Source organism: Dasypus novemcinctus, chromosome 25 (genome assembly GCF_030445035.2).
Source record: "Dasypus novemcinctus isolate mDasNov1 chromosome 25, mDasNov1.1.hap2, whole genome shotgun sequence".
Lineage (NCBI taxonomy): Eukaryota > Metazoa > Chordata > Mammalia > Cingulata > Dasypodidae > Dasypus > Dasypus novemcinctus.
The window spans coordinates 49,245,418-49,260,849 of record NC_080697.1 but is presented as its reverse complement, the minus strand read 5'-3'; the positions used below and the strand labels follow the sequence as shown (position 1 = coordinate 49,260,849).

The window sequence follows — 15,432 nt, the reverse complement described above, 5'->3', positions numbered from 1 at the left end:
CTATATGACACGTCATCATGTACCCTCCACAGTTCCTACTTAGTACAGTACCTTACAAATAAAGAGTGCTTTACAGTCGAATTTTTGAAACTGAATTCAGGTTATAAAGATTGTACCTGAAGAAAACAATTTACCATCACCTTATTTCTAGCAACAGAGAATTTTATTTTCTCATAAATTCACCTCAGACAAGGTGGAACATAGACTAAAAACTGATAGATTACGCCACAAAGTATGTCAATAAATCTATTGCACTAGACTAGAGCAATGAATGGTTACCTACCACCACAGTCCCAATTTGGGAAGTTGGTAAAAGTTATAGATTATCCCAGAAAAATGCACGAAATTTCACAAAATAATTTTAGGGGTCCAGAAGTTTAAACCAATCCATGGACCCCTAGAGATCTATGAACACCAGTTTACAAGTCCCTACACTATAGTGAAAAGTTTAATGCCAATAAAATGTCAATTCAACAAGAATACTAAATGTGAAGCAAATGTACACTCTAACTACTCTTTTATTGGAGGATTTGGGGTGTTCTACATGCAGTTCCTTCCTGGTTTCACTGATGGTTACTACATCATACTTTAAAAGGCAGCAGTTGCTAGGAAACAACACCTACACCTTGTGTTCCACACTAATAACAGACCAGAGTCTCCAATACTGAACTTTATAATTGATTTATTCAAACAGCAGAGAAGTCATATGAACATCAACTTTGACCAAGAATTTCTAACTTAGCTTCTCAAAATAATTTAATGATAATTACAAGAGAATCAGAAGAAAAAAAAACATTGAGAAGTTGGAGACCATTCTATAAAAATTCTGAAAGAGACATTAGGCAATCCAGCTAAAATGTGTCTTATGGAGGTGACACAATTTCATCTTCATAAACAGTAAGCAACTATCAGTGATGTGAAAAGCAAGAGATTGCAGCTTGGGGCTAATTAATTAATATTATGAATTTAATAATATATAGATCAGGCAATTATACTCTGCACCTAACAACAGACTATTCCTCTATCCTGGAATGAGTCACACCAAGATAAATACTGTACCAATATTAAACTTGCTGATGAATATGTTGGCCATTTACAACATCTGTAAATCCAAGGTAGCATATACTGTATTACATAATATCTAAAATGCTCCAGGGAAGCGGACTTGGCCCAGTGGTTAGGGCATCCGTCTACCACATGGGAGGTCCATGGTTCAAACCCCGGGCCTCCTTGACCCATGTGGAGTTGGCCCACGTGCAGTGCTCATGCGCGCAAGGAGTGCCGTGCCACGCTGGGGTGTACCCCACATAGGGGAGCCCCATGCGCAAGGAGTGCGACCCGTAAGGAGAGCCGCCCAGAGTAAAAGAAAGTGCAGCCTGCCCAAGAATGGCGCCACATACACGGAGAGCTGACACAACAAGATGATGCAACAAAAAGAGACACAGATTCCTGCTGACAAGAGAAGCGGACAAAGACGACGCAGCAAATAGACACAGAAAACAGACAGTCAGGGCGGGGGGGTGGGGAGGGAGAGAAATAAATAAATCTTTAAAACAATAATAATAATAATAATAAAAATGCTAAAGAGAGTTTTGACTGAGTTCAGTCTTCCTACACACACAGTTAGCAAATATTAACGATTTTCACAAATTTTTAATCGAGGAAGAATTTTAAAGATCATTTACTCCATGATACTCTTTTACTGCTGAGAGCTAAAAATTAAACCTTGCTTTATTGATAGGGAAACTAAGGCACTGAGATCCACAAAGTTAATAATGAACACCGTGAGCATGTAGTTTGTGGATTTAAATGCAGTCCATATGCTGACGGCTCCCAAACCTTTATCTCTAGCCCAGTTCTCCTCCACAAATTCCAGATTCTGGTAATCCACTGCATACTTGCCCTCCTCACATATATATCTACTAGGCACCCCAATGGGTGGACTTTATTGCATGTGACTACCTTAATAAAAAAAATCAAAAACTTTTAAAAGTATCACATTCAACACAGAACTGTTAAATTCTTTCTACACCCCAAACCTCCTAATTCCCTAATCCCTATCTCATGTGGACAGGAACTGCATCTCTCACATTCCCAAGCAGCTCCCAGTCTGCAGAAAAGGATGCTGCCCTCTGTGTGACCCTATTTTCCATCCAGTGCTCTATCTACATAGCTGTTGGTTAATTTAGAAATATGCAGGTGACAACACTCATTTCACTTCACTTGCACATGAGAGCATAATGAAAAGGGCAGAACTGGGAAATACCAGCTCAGACACTTAATTAACCATGTGACGCTAGCGAGTTACCGACATTCCCTGAACCCTAGCTTCTCCTTCACCAGGACTGTTAAGTGCTTTTTTTAAAAAAAAGATTTATTTATTTCTCTCCCCTCCCTCCTCAACCCCCACCCTGGTTGTCTGTTCTGTGTGTCCCATTTGCTGCATCTTCTTTGTCTGCTTCTGTTGTTGTCAGTGGCACGGGAATCCGTGTTTCTTTTTGTTGCATCATCTTGTTGTGTCAGCTCTCCGTGTGTGCGGCGCCATTCCTGGGCAGGCTGCACTTTCTTTCGTGCTGGGCGGCTCTCCTTATGGGGCGCACTCCTTGCGCGTGGGGCTCCCCTACGCAGGGGACACCCCTGCGTGGCAGGGCACTCCTTGCACGCATCAGCACTGCGCACGGGCCAGCTGCACAGGGGTCAAGGAGGCCCGGGGTTTGAACCGCTGACCTCCCATGTGGTAGACGAACGCCCTAACCACTGGGCAAAGTTCATCGCCTGTAAGTGCTAACTTGATTGTTGTAAATATCAAGTCTAATCATAAAAGAAAACACCTGACTCAAAAGATGTGAATAATAAAAAGTATTTGTTAGTATAAAAGACAGCATGATGAAGTGAATAGTCTGTGGGTTTTGACGCCTCTTTGAGCCTCAGTTTCCTTTTTTATAAGAGGGGGACAATTGTGGGGCTGTTGGAAAGCTTGAGAATGGAGCTACTCTTTTTATGACAATTGTATTCCTCTTTCATATCGCTCAAATGTTTTCTTCTAAATTTTAAATCAAAATTAATTAACACTATAACTTTTATGCAAAACAAAATAAAGACAGAAAGAAACTGAAGGCACCAACTCTTCTACCACAAAAGCCATTTTATTTCAAATGTGGTTTTTCTATTTGATGAGCAATGCCTTCCATTTGCGAAATAACAGTTCAGTCATCTGAATTAGAAATGTCAGGCTTTCACTAAAAAAAAAGAAAATGCTAACTCTTTCTTCTTATGAGCAACAAGTAGGATAAAAATCATGGCTTTTCAACAAATCAAGTAAAGCCTAAATACTTTCTGTCTAACCCCATAAAGAGGAGGAGATAAACTAGAGAAGAGACAGGGAGAACAAGAAGAAACGGAGCAGCATCAAGCACTGCTCAGGTGAGCACTGTAGGGCACTAGTTCCCAAAGCTCGCCCTGGCCAGGTCAGTGGCATTAGCATCACCGGGGAATGTGATAGAAATGCAAACTCTCTGCCCCATTCCAGATCTGCTGAGACAAAAGCTCCTTTGGCAGGGCCAAGCAATTTGCACTTTAATATGTCAAATGATCCTGCTATCGTCTGGGAACCACTAGTGTAGGGGATGAGGGGAGAAGGAAGGAGGATTGAGTAGTTGTTAGTTAAAAACAGTTTTTACATGAGACTGATTTGAAGGGTCTCCTGAACTGTGCTTTTCCTTTAGGGCACCCAGACTCCAGGGACTCTGCCCTTGACTCTCTAACTAGGACCCTCATCTTGTGTCCTAAGCCAGGAATTTCTATCTTAAAAGCTTTATCCTAGCTAGATGCTACAGCTTCTCACGTATTATATACATGTTAATTCAGATAAAGAGACCTTCTTTAGCTCTTAGAGAATGTGTTTTATATGTTTCAACATTTTCTATTCAGTGTATTTGATACCTCTTTTTAACCAATATTCTATGAACTTTTAAATTTCTTGTTTTAAACATATGTAAGTGCTCGCTTCAGCAGCACATATACTAAAATTGGAACAATGCAGAGAAGATTAGCATGGCCCCTGTGCAAGGATGATATGCAAACTCATGAAGCATTCCATATTTTTTAGTAACAGCTGGTTTAAAATGGGAATGTGGCTGGAAAGAGTAGTCTAGGGATGTAAATGCCAACTGAAAGAAAGCTAGAGAATAATCTAGGGCTTAAATAACAGTGAACCCAGAGGTGGATGAGAATTGTGGTTGATGGTACAGATGCAAGAGTGTCCTTTCTGAGCTAGAGCAGATATACATCACTACTGAAGGGTGGTGGGAATGTGGAGAAGCATGGGGAAATTACAACTGGAATGACATATGGACTGTAGTTAACAGTAATAATGTAATATTCACGCATCTATGCCAAAGATGTACTATGTTGATATGGAAAAAGTGTGCCAAGTGTACGCTATGGACCTGGTAATAGTCCAATGATGTTATTTCATAACCTGTAACAAATGTCCTACCGTCATGTAGTATGTTGATAGAGAGGTGTTGTATGGGAATTCTGCACATGTGCATGATTGTTTAAGTTTACAACTTCTATCATAAATGTGTATTTAACAGATAATAGGGTCCGTTGGAAGAAAAATACACCAAATGTAGGACTATAATAAATAAGATTTTGATGATATTGTTTCATAATTTGTAACAAATGTCTCACAAAGCAAGGTGTTGGTGGTGGGCTGATGTATGGGACCCCTGTATGTTATGCTTGTCTGCTTAACAACTTTTATTATGCACTTATTGTTTATGCATGTTCATGTATAAATTATATAAAAAATAATAATAGGGTGAGTTGGGGAAAAACACACCAAAGGTAAGACACTTTGGTTAGTAGTAATATTTTGAAGATGCTCTTTAGTCATTAGTTAAAAATGTTTTACAACAATGCAAGGTATTTGGTGGTAGGGGAGGAATGAGAACCTGGTATGATGTTATGTATGTCTGTTTTGTAAATTCACAACTATTACTACACACTTACTGTTTATGTATGTTTATGTATGAGTGATACACTTCAATAAATTTTTAAAAAATGTGAATAAGATGAGATATAAGTAAAGAGTATATTCCCTTGATAATTTCCTTAACTAATTCAAGAAATAGTAATGGAAGCATCATGATGGGCATTGTTGGTATTGTAATGAAACAGACAGAAAAAGATCTCTTCAATGCCTATGTGGACTTTTTTTAAAAGATATGAGTTGTGGTAGATTGAATTATGTGCCTCAATATGACATGTTCTTAAGTTAATCTATATTTCTAAGGTTATAAAGCTCTTGTAAATAGGATGTCTTGAACAAAGATGCTATTTTAATGCAGGTCTGACTCAAATGAATAAGGATGGGTCTTAATCCAGATCACGACAGTTCTTTATAAGCAGACGAAATTCAGGTGTAGAGGGAAAAAGCCATGGGAAGAAGCCAGAGGCCAGAAGTCAGAGGGAACCCAGAAGAGAAAGGGGAGGACATCACCAGGGGCCAGGAAAGCCAAGAAACCCAAGAACTGCCAGCGAGGCACCACCAGAATGCCGGCTTTGAGGAAAAAAGCAAGTCTTACAGATACAGTTTGGGACTTCTAGCCTCGAAACACTGAATCAAAAAATTCCTGTTGTATTAAGTCAAAATAAGTTTGTGGTAATTGTGATAGCAGCTCAGGCAAGACTAGGACATGAGTATTCAAGATTTACAATTCAAGTATGTAATTGTTCAAGTTCAAGACTTGGAAGATTGTAAGTTCTAAAACGACTCACGATACGGGTAGGAAGAAAGCTTCAAGAATCTGCTGTTCATACTTATTTTTGACATAAAAAATTTTTTTGTGTGCAAAATATCCTATTAATGATTAAACAATAATTTTAGGAAACTTGAAAACCAAAATTGGCAGTTGTTCTGCAAAAGTACCACTTGTAGGATGTCTGAATTGAGAACGCTACTTCCCTATGGCCTCTTCCCATTTGGAAAACTGCATCAAGACAATGCCTAATTCTTTTTTTTTTTCAAGATTTATTTATTTATTTATTTATTTCCCCTTCCTCCTCCACCCTGGTTGTCTGTTCTCTGTATCTATTTGCTGCATCTTCTTTGTCAGCGGCATAGGAATCTGTGTTTCTTTTTGTTGCGTAATCTTGTTGTGTCAGGCCTCTTTGTGCACCACGCCATTCCTGGGCAAGCTGTACTTTCTTTCATGCTGAGCGGCTCTCCTTATGGGGCACACTCCTTGCGTGTGAGGCTCCCCTATGCGGGGGACACCCCTCTGTGGCACGGCACTCCTTGCTCGCATCAGCACTGCGCATGGGCCAGCTGCACACGGGTCAAGGAGGCCCGGGGTTTGAACCGCGGACCTCCCATGTGGTAGACAGATGCCCTAACCACTGGGCCAAGTCTGCCACCCCCTAATTAAATTCTTATTTTCACAACGTATTAATGATAAATATCAGTTAATGGATGAATAGGCATTTTAATTGTCTCTAATCAAGAAGCTAGCATTATTTAAACATTAGTGATACTGTCATTTTTCTCTTTTTCTTTATTCCACGAGACAGATACTTTAAGAGTTACAAGCCATTATTCTGTTTTTTTTTCTCTGACCCTGATCTTGTTCTCCTTGAGTCTGACCATATATGTAATTGAAATGATAAGATTATGAGGATAATAAGATTACGATGGAACAAGGAACTCTCAATTGCTGAAAGCAACTTCTCAAGTTCTAAAGTCTACACACCTTACCACTGAAATGGTCTTAGAGTTCTTTCTTTAAACATTCAGCAAGAATTGCCAAACCAGAAGTGAGTATTTCGTTGATGTCCTCCGCTATCAGAGGATTAAGCAGGAGCAGGAAACTTTCTGGGCCTTCTTCAATTTTATATTCTTGTGGATGGAAAAAGATCCCAGCCATGGGTGCTGTCAGTTATGGGGGGACTATCACAGGGTACTTACCATTCCCTGAGCATAAACGTTTCTTAATTCTTCCATGCTATGTATCAGATAGTAGTTAGGTAATAAAAAATTATCATCTAATTGAATGGATGCATACATGAATAAACAGTCAATGAATCTCCTTTCTCTACCTATTGAAATCCTTTATTCTTACATGGTTATACCATAACGGTTTTAATGGAATTAAATGAGACCATTATACTCCAAGATGAAAATATTTGAGTATATAGAAATTAAATGAAAAGGTCTACAACTCTAAGACTTTTTTTCATCAATTCAAGGCATGCTCAAAAGATATGAGAGCTGGGAAGCAGATTTGGCTCAACTGATAAAGAGTGTCTGCCTACTATATGGGAGGTCCAGGGTTCAAACCCAGGGCCTCCTGACCCATGTGGTGAGCTGGCCCATGAGCAGTGCTGATGTGCAGAAGGAGTGCCCTGCCACGCAGGGTTGTCCCACTCGTAGGGGAACCCCACGCTCAAGGCGCGCACCCCATAAGGAAAGCTGCCCCGCGTGAAAAAAGCACAGCCTGCGAAGGAGTGGCGCCACACACACCGAGAGCTGACACAGCAAGATGATGCGACAAAAAGAGACACAGATTCCTGGTGCCACTGACAAGAATACAAGCAGAGGGTGGTGGACTTGGCCCAGTGGTTAGGGCGTCCATCTACCACATGGGAGGTCTGCAGTTCAAACCCCGGGCCTCCCTGACCCATGTGCAGCTGGCCCATGCGCAGTGCTGATGCGCGCAAGGAGTGTCCTGCCATGCAGGGGCGTCCCCTGCGTAGGGGAGCCCCACGTGCAAGGAGTGCGCCCCATAAGGAGAGCCGCCCAGTGCGAAAGAAAGTGCAGCCTGCCCAGAATGGCGCCGCACACACGGAGAGCTGACTCAACAAGATGACGCAACAACAAAAAAGAAACACAGATTCCCATGCTGCTCACAACAACAGAAGCAGACAAAGATGATGCAGCAAACAGACACAGAGAACAGACAACCAGGGTGGGGGGGGAGGGGGAGAGAAATAAATAAATCTTTAAAAAGAAAAAAAAATACAAGCAGGCACAGAAGAACACACAGATACTGGCACAGACAGCAGACAACTGGGGTGGGGGGGGGGGAAGGGGAGAGAAATAAATAGAAAGTAAATCTTAAAAAATAAAAGATGTGAGCTGAAGTTCAGTCTGCTTAACATGAAATGAAGAACACTGAAATGAAGAACATAATTCAGAACTGGGAACACTAAATACATTTCCAAGTGGCCAGAGAACTTAACTATAAACCAAAACGAGGCACAGCAATTGATGAAACAAGTTCAAAGACAAGTCAACTGATTTAGCTATATTAGTTTGTTTGTCAGACAAGATAAAACATAGATTCTAAAGACTGCATTATCCCGATAATTGATCATTTTTAACTTTGTCTGCCTCTAGTATTAGAGGTTGAGGAATTGGAGTCTAATTATGTCAAAGCTTACACGGGCCCCCAAGACTTGGAATTAACATGAATAAAAGCATCACTTACTTGGTTTAGCATTAGCAACAACTACCAGGCTTTCAGGTGAGAGAACAGGTGGATATCTGCTGTTTTCTCCTGTGCCTTCATTATTGCCATATTCTATTACTTCTACATGTCCAAGAGGAACACTCCACTTTAATAAATACCTTTGGCTGGTTGATATGATAGCATTGCTTTCGTGTGAGGTGCTGAAACAATCAGAACATTTAAATGTAATTATATGGACACATTGTGATATGTTTTATACTTTACCATATTCAAGGAGGAAACATTTTAATTGTTAAATTATAGTGCTTCTGACTTTCTTATGAATGGTAACCATTTGGTTCCACATGAGGTCTCCAATTAGATGACAGAATAGGAACCCTTATAACTTCTAATTCAAAAAACACAGGGGTGAATTATGAAAAGACATATTTCCTGGAAAGCTTTAAGGATTTCCACAAAATTTTAAAAGGGTTAATTAAGCTGGACACTTACTGATGTCTATCTGACCAAAGATTCTCAAGTATTCTGGAAAATAATATTAGCAGGTAAAATCTCCTATGTGGATAAGCTATATTCTCTGATTGTTTCATATGAGTAACTTTAAAATCCTTTCTATACTCTTATATGGCTATATTATAACCATTTTAATAGAATTAAATGAGACCATTATACTCCAAGATGAAAATATTTGGATATATAAGAATTAAATGGAAAAAACAAACACAAACACCATGGCCTATATAGATTATTTTTACTTTTATCATAAAATGTAACCTATATACAAAGAAATCATTCTGTCTACTTGAGATTTTTAAACCTAAGTAAAACGACAAGAGAGCCCTATGACAGCCATTAAGTCAATGGACCTATAGTGACTTAAGAATCACCCCTTGGAACTTTGTCCTGAGCACAAGCTCCGCCCTCTAAGCACCTCAGTGATTTCGATGAAGTAGTCTTCCCACTATATTCTGAGAAATGGAGATGAAGAATGAGAACAAAAACTTTTATAACGTAAACTATAGTCCACAGTTAATAACAATGCCTCAATATGCGCTCATCAATGTTAAGAAATGTACCTCACTAACGAAGGATGTTAATGGAGGGAAGTGGGGGAGGTGTGGGGTATATAGGAATCCCAAATATATATATTAGGTCACTAAAAAAAAATTTATTGGAAAATGGGGGAAAATAACAGAGCTTGGGAGAGAAGGATGGAAATACACACTGAGATTTGGTGTGGGCTCCTCGGGGCAGAGACAGTGAGCTCTGCCTTGTGTGGTTACCTTTTAAACTATTAATTATTCCTCCCCCTTGCTGACACTAAGGGGAGGGGCCCAGCTTCCCCTATATTTTTGATGTAACATTCATGTAATCTAAAGCTTTTTTAAAAATAAAAAAATTTAAAAACTTTAAAAAAACCTATATTTGTAGAGTATTTTGCTGTTTACAAAATAGTTGCACATGTTGAATCTTGTCTTGCATGCACGTATTTCCCCAGGTTGGTGGGGGAGCATTACTATTCCTAGCATGCGGACGAGGACACCTAGACTGACTCAGCATCACTCTAAACACCGGTTCTGTCAGAAGTAAATGGCGCTACGTGAAAAGGGGGGGTCTCTTGGACAAATAAACTGGCAACCATTCTGTTAAATTTTACTTATCTCCATATCACTGGAAAAACAGATGTAGAAATGTCTTATTTTTGATACTTGTTATCTGAAAACTTCTCTACTGCAGTCCAAATTGGGTAAATCTTGAGCTATGTCTTTTCAGAGCTTCACCAAGTGAACTCCATCCCCAAAGCAAGAATGCTACTGACTTTTTTCACACACGGAAAGCAAGAGTTAAAAAACAAAACTGCTTTCATGTGGCATTATGTGGCAATGGCAAATTCAACAATAAAGGCTAATATAATGATATGAATCAAACAAAAAGGATTCTTTATCTTTTTTAAGTGGGGATCATTAAAATTGGTATTTTTTAAGACTTATTTTATAGCTGCCATGAAATAAGCTAAGTCACTGAGTAAAATAATAAAAATAGTCATCAGATAATACAATGTGCCAGGCACTGTGCTAACGGTTCTAATTAATTTTCTCCCCTTAATCCCTACAAGAACCCTATGAGATAGTAATCATCATTTTCATCAGTATTTCTATTATTATCTCTATTTTATAAACGAGGAGCATGAGGCTTAGAGATCAGGTAAATTTTCAAAGTTACAAGGTGGCAGAGCTTTAATTCAAATCTAAGAAGTCTGATCTATAGTGTGAGCTCTTAAATATTAATTTATACCACTTCTTTGCTGGGAACCCTAAAGTAGTAGTGGGGCAGGTTAGGCAAATCTATTTGAACTAGGTAAATGAGGATGACAGGCGTGGAAAATATGCCCTCTTCAATGGTGTGCTGGTAAATGTTCAATAAGTGGCTCTCAATGGGAAGAGGGGCCCTGATTTGTAGTGTTGGCCAATTTCCATGGTGTAAATAATCCCATCATAAATAATTTCAAGCTACCAATGGTTTAGCAACAGGCTCCCAAAACTTCTGAAAATTTACCAATTGACTCTAACAAGCCATTATGAGCTGGTCCAGGATACCACTTTAACTTGTAGCACTTTGTATAACACCAAGAGTATTGTAAACAATTTTGTAGCAATTCTCTTGTAATATGTCTCTATTTTAGGATCTCTGAACTTCTCAGCCATCCTAAACATATTGCAATATTCTATGCATTGGAGAACAATTCTGATGCAATACTATTTTAAGTAAAAGAACTGAAGAGATAGCATAAAGGGCTACTCATTTTCTTGGTTTACAAAAAATATGGATATACTCAATCTCATTTTACAGAAAAAAAAAACAGTATCAGAAATGTATATAGAAAAGCAGCTAAAATGAAAGAACTCGAACAATAATTTTTTAAAAAGACTGTAGAATGATTCAGTAGGGTTATAAAAGAAACATAATTTAGTTTCTAGCTTCAACATCAATCTTACCTAAAGAGTAAATATACCAGGGAAGCAGATGTGACTCTACTGATAGAGCATTCATCTACCATATGGAGGGTCCAGCGTTTGATCCCCAGGGCCTCTGGATCCCATGTGGTGAGCTGGCCCACATGCAGTGCTGCCACGTGCAAGGAATGCCATGCCATGCAGGGGTGCCCCACACACAAGGAGAGCCACCCTGCGTGAAAAAACTGCAGCCCACCCAGGACACTGAACCACACACAGAGAGCTGATGCAACAAAAAAGAGATGCAGTTTCCCAGTGCTGCCGGATAATGCAAGCAGACACAAAAGAACACACAGTGAATGGACACAGAGAGCAGACAATGGGGGGAAGGGGAGAGAAATAAATTTAAAAAAATAAAAAAGGAGTAAATATACCACTGCATGTACCTACCAGGAGAGACTAGGTGATTCACAATGAATCCATTTACAAATAAATTTATTAAAAAGTTTGCATTAATCATAGGAATAGATGACTAAGTTTTGGCATCTAGATCAGTTCAATTTTAATGAAAAAATAATAATGAAGTTATTTACTTATTCCTAGACATATATAAAACATAATTATAAAGCCAGTATAGCAACTTAAATGTATTCTTACCGTGAACTAACTGTAGCACACATTAATACATCATTTAACATGAAGATCCGACGTTCTTTGGTTTTAATAATTTCTCCTCTGTCATTGTAAACGGTTTCTATCATATCATCAGACCGAATGAGGTATCTATTTCCACTGCTGAGAAGCTGAATATTCAAAATAACACTTGAAACAGTTACTACAATTTAGTTTATCAGAAAAAAGGGGTGAGGAATGTACTGCAAAATGTATGCATTTATATCATTAAGAGTTCAAAATTTTTTTCTTTAAAGAGAATCCATAAAGAAGTTCAGAAAGTGACTTTTTTAAACTAAATATTTTATAAATATCAGTATTTGAATTATTCTAAGCAGTGATTGGAATCTAAATTTCCCCCTTTACCTAATTTTCATAGTTAAAACAAATTTATTCAGCAAAGGAGGATGTCATTTATTTTTACCTATCATTCAACACTGTACTTCTCTTTAAATGACTTCCCTTACCATATGCTTCATTCATTACAGACTTTCATTCCACAGTTAACCATTCTGTTATTTGAAACAATATAGCTATTAGGAAGGTTTATAAGTGGAAGTAATTACATTTTAATTTTATTTTTCCCAAAGGATAGCATAATTGAGTAAACATTTCAATTTCTTATGATATGCCATATTTTATTTCACTGAACCAAACAAAACATTATTAGTTCTTTGGAAAGATGCTATGTGTTAATTAAGAAAATGAGAAAGCTCATATAGAAGTCATACTTATTAAACAAATCAGCCAAACAGAAAATTCAAAATTCTTAGCCCTCAAATTTCTAATTGTAAGTCTATATAACTGTCCAGCTCTGAGCAATCAATGGCGACACCAATCTCACTGCTGAACTTTTCCTGACAAGTTCATAGGAATAATGAAGTTGTGTACAGATTTATGTGATTTCAGTGATGCTTCATCACTTCTTGTCTCATAGTGCTCACTCTGTACTGGTATTCAAACATTCAATTATTATTATTTTAAATAATATACAGACTTGCCAAGAATATAATTTAATGTAATTTTCTGCTTAAAGAAATTTCTATATTTGTAATCTGGACAATCATGGAAAGCTAAAAGCTATTATTTAAAATGACATTATAATAAAGTTCTCATAGTTAAATTACTAAGTTCATTACAATGTAGGAAATAACCCCCTGGATGAAAACAAAAGGTGAGTTTAAAAACACTGAAGAGTTAGCACAGTATTTAATGGTTCATCTAAATTAACACTTCCCATGGACCATGGGTTTAAATGTTTAAGCCTACATGAAATCAGATTGTTTTAAGAAAATGATTTTGTAATATAAAGCTGAAATACAGCTTTGCAAATGATTGGCTTTCCTACTATATTTTTGTATCATTTTCATGATAAATACAGCTTAGTCCAAGCCTAAATGGGTACAAATAAAAATGTCTGTAAATATTCTAATATTTTATTATTATGTAAAATTAAATGCTGCATATGAAAGTGAAATTAAGCTAAAAGAGGAGTTTCTCTTGACCTTTTTTGGGGACCTGGAAAGCCATTTGAGAATCTAATAAATCTTTGAACCCCTTTCCTAATAAAATGCACATATGTATGGTCTATTAAAGCTCTGTGTATTTCAGGTATTTATGAACTATCTATAGGCCTCCAACAACCCCTTAATAACTCTGAGCCAAAAAAATTATTAAAATTCCAAAAGATTAGTGATAAATGGCTGACAGGATGACTTATGAGCACAAAACAAATACTTCCAGCATAGAGTTGAAAAAAATCTCTTTCAACCTTGTTCAGGTATCTTTCATTTATGGCTTTTGCTATGTGTTTAATTTCACAGCGTTGATCAGCATCTCTTTTTCTTTCATTTAGCTTCTCTGCTAATGTTTCAAGTTCTGTAAGTGCCATCTGAAGAGGCAGCCTGTCAGGATGTCCTTTGGATGTATTCTTCAACATATCCTTTGAGAAACAAGGCAAAATGTAGACCTGTGATTTCTGAAGTTGAAGGAAGTAGGTATTTATCACATGCAAACTTCTCATCTCCAACAATTGCATCATTCATAAACTGACAACTAGAAAGATGAGATGGCAATGGCATCAGTCAGTTCCAGTGAAAAATAAATTTAGCATTTTGGGAAGGATATTAAACTAAAGTGAATCACGATTTTGCTGAACATTTGAACAGCTCCTTTTGCAAAATCATAATCAACTTGTTAAATGGGATTGCTAATGGGGTAAAAACCCCAGCATATTACCAAAAAAGACACTATAAATGACATGCCACAATCTTAGATACATTTTGCTCTCTGTAACTGTGTTCAAGATAACAATTATATTGTACGACCAATGGACGCATGTACAGATGGGGCCAGCTATTATTTCAGACAATTCAATTTCCAAATATATGTGTAGCAGTTTACTGTGCCAACTATTACACCTAGAGTTTAAACTCACATAGCAGTGTCTCTCTTTATAATGAGGACTCTCTCCAGTGCCCCCGCCTCATACTGAAAAAAAAGAACCTGAGACACTCTAACATCTCTAATGCATCAGACAAGCACAAGGAGGTTGTAAGGAATGCGCATAGTACAATAACGGTCATCAAGAAAATACTATAAAGTGTGTTAAAGCTGTGAATAAGCTTTAAAGGACAACTTAATAAGTGACAGTCACTATTTTTGTTGTCTTGATTTTACACAGGACTTATATTTTTCAACTTGCTTTGTTGTTTGCTTTCTTTGTTGAAGGAGGGTAAACATGAATTTGAAACATTATTTCTCAGAATTAAATATGGCTCTGGGTCTTGCCTATCCAATTTGATATGTGCTAAGCAGAAATGGAAGTCAACAGTGCCCTCATCTTTGTAAACCATTTTTAATATAAGAACACTTCAGGGAAACGGACTTGGCCCAGTGGTTAGGGCGTCCATCTACCACATGGGAGGTCCGTGGTTCAAACCCCGGGCCTCCTTGACCCGTGTGGAGCTGGCCCATGCGCAGTGCTGATGCGCGCAAGGAGTGCCCTGCCACGCAGGGGTGTCCCCCACATAGGGGAGCCCCACGCGCAAGGAGTGCGCCCTGTAAGGAGAGCCACCCAGCGCGAAAGAAAGAGCAGCCTGCCCAGGAATGGCGCCGCCCACACTTCCTGTGCCGCTGACAACAGAAGCGGACAAAAAAAACAAGACACAGCAAATAGACACAGAGAACAGACAACCGAGGGAGAGAGGAAAATTAAATAAATAAATCTTTAAAAAAAAACACAACCACTTCATAAATGGTTAAATGTTTCCAGTTGGTGTGGGTAACACGCTATCCTTTCCCTATGAATCATATCAAATTCTATGAAAACA

At 38.2% G+C, this 15,432-nt stretch overlaps 1 protein-coding gene and 1 non-coding gene across 13 annotated transcripts in view; one reads left to right on the top strand and one right to left on the bottom strand.

Moving 5' to 3' along the window:
* The window catches only part of ARHGEF10 (Rho guanine nucleotide exchange factor 10), a 169,723-nt gene that overhangs the window by 58,438 nt on the left and 95,853 nt on the right, over positions 1–15,432 (bottom strand). For all 12 annotated transcript variants that reach the window (XM_058288003.2, XM_058288001.1, XM_058288006.1 and 9 more), the window contains 3 exons: positions 13,872–14,042; positions 12,086–12,231; positions 8,493–8,674 (listed from right to left, as the gene is read on the bottom strand). In XM_058288003.2, coding sequence (XP_058143986.1) covers positions 8,493–8,674; positions 12,086–12,231; positions 13,872–14,042 — 499 coding nt within the window. The remainder of the gene's footprint in view (positions 1–8,492; positions 8,675–12,085; positions 12,232–13,871; positions 14,043–15,432) is intronic.
* On the top strand, positions 3,999–4,105 carry LOC111766403 (U6 spliceosomal RNA). The gene has a single exon (XR_002798463.1). It is a non-coding gene; the product is annotated as a U6 spliceosomal RNA (small nuclear RNA).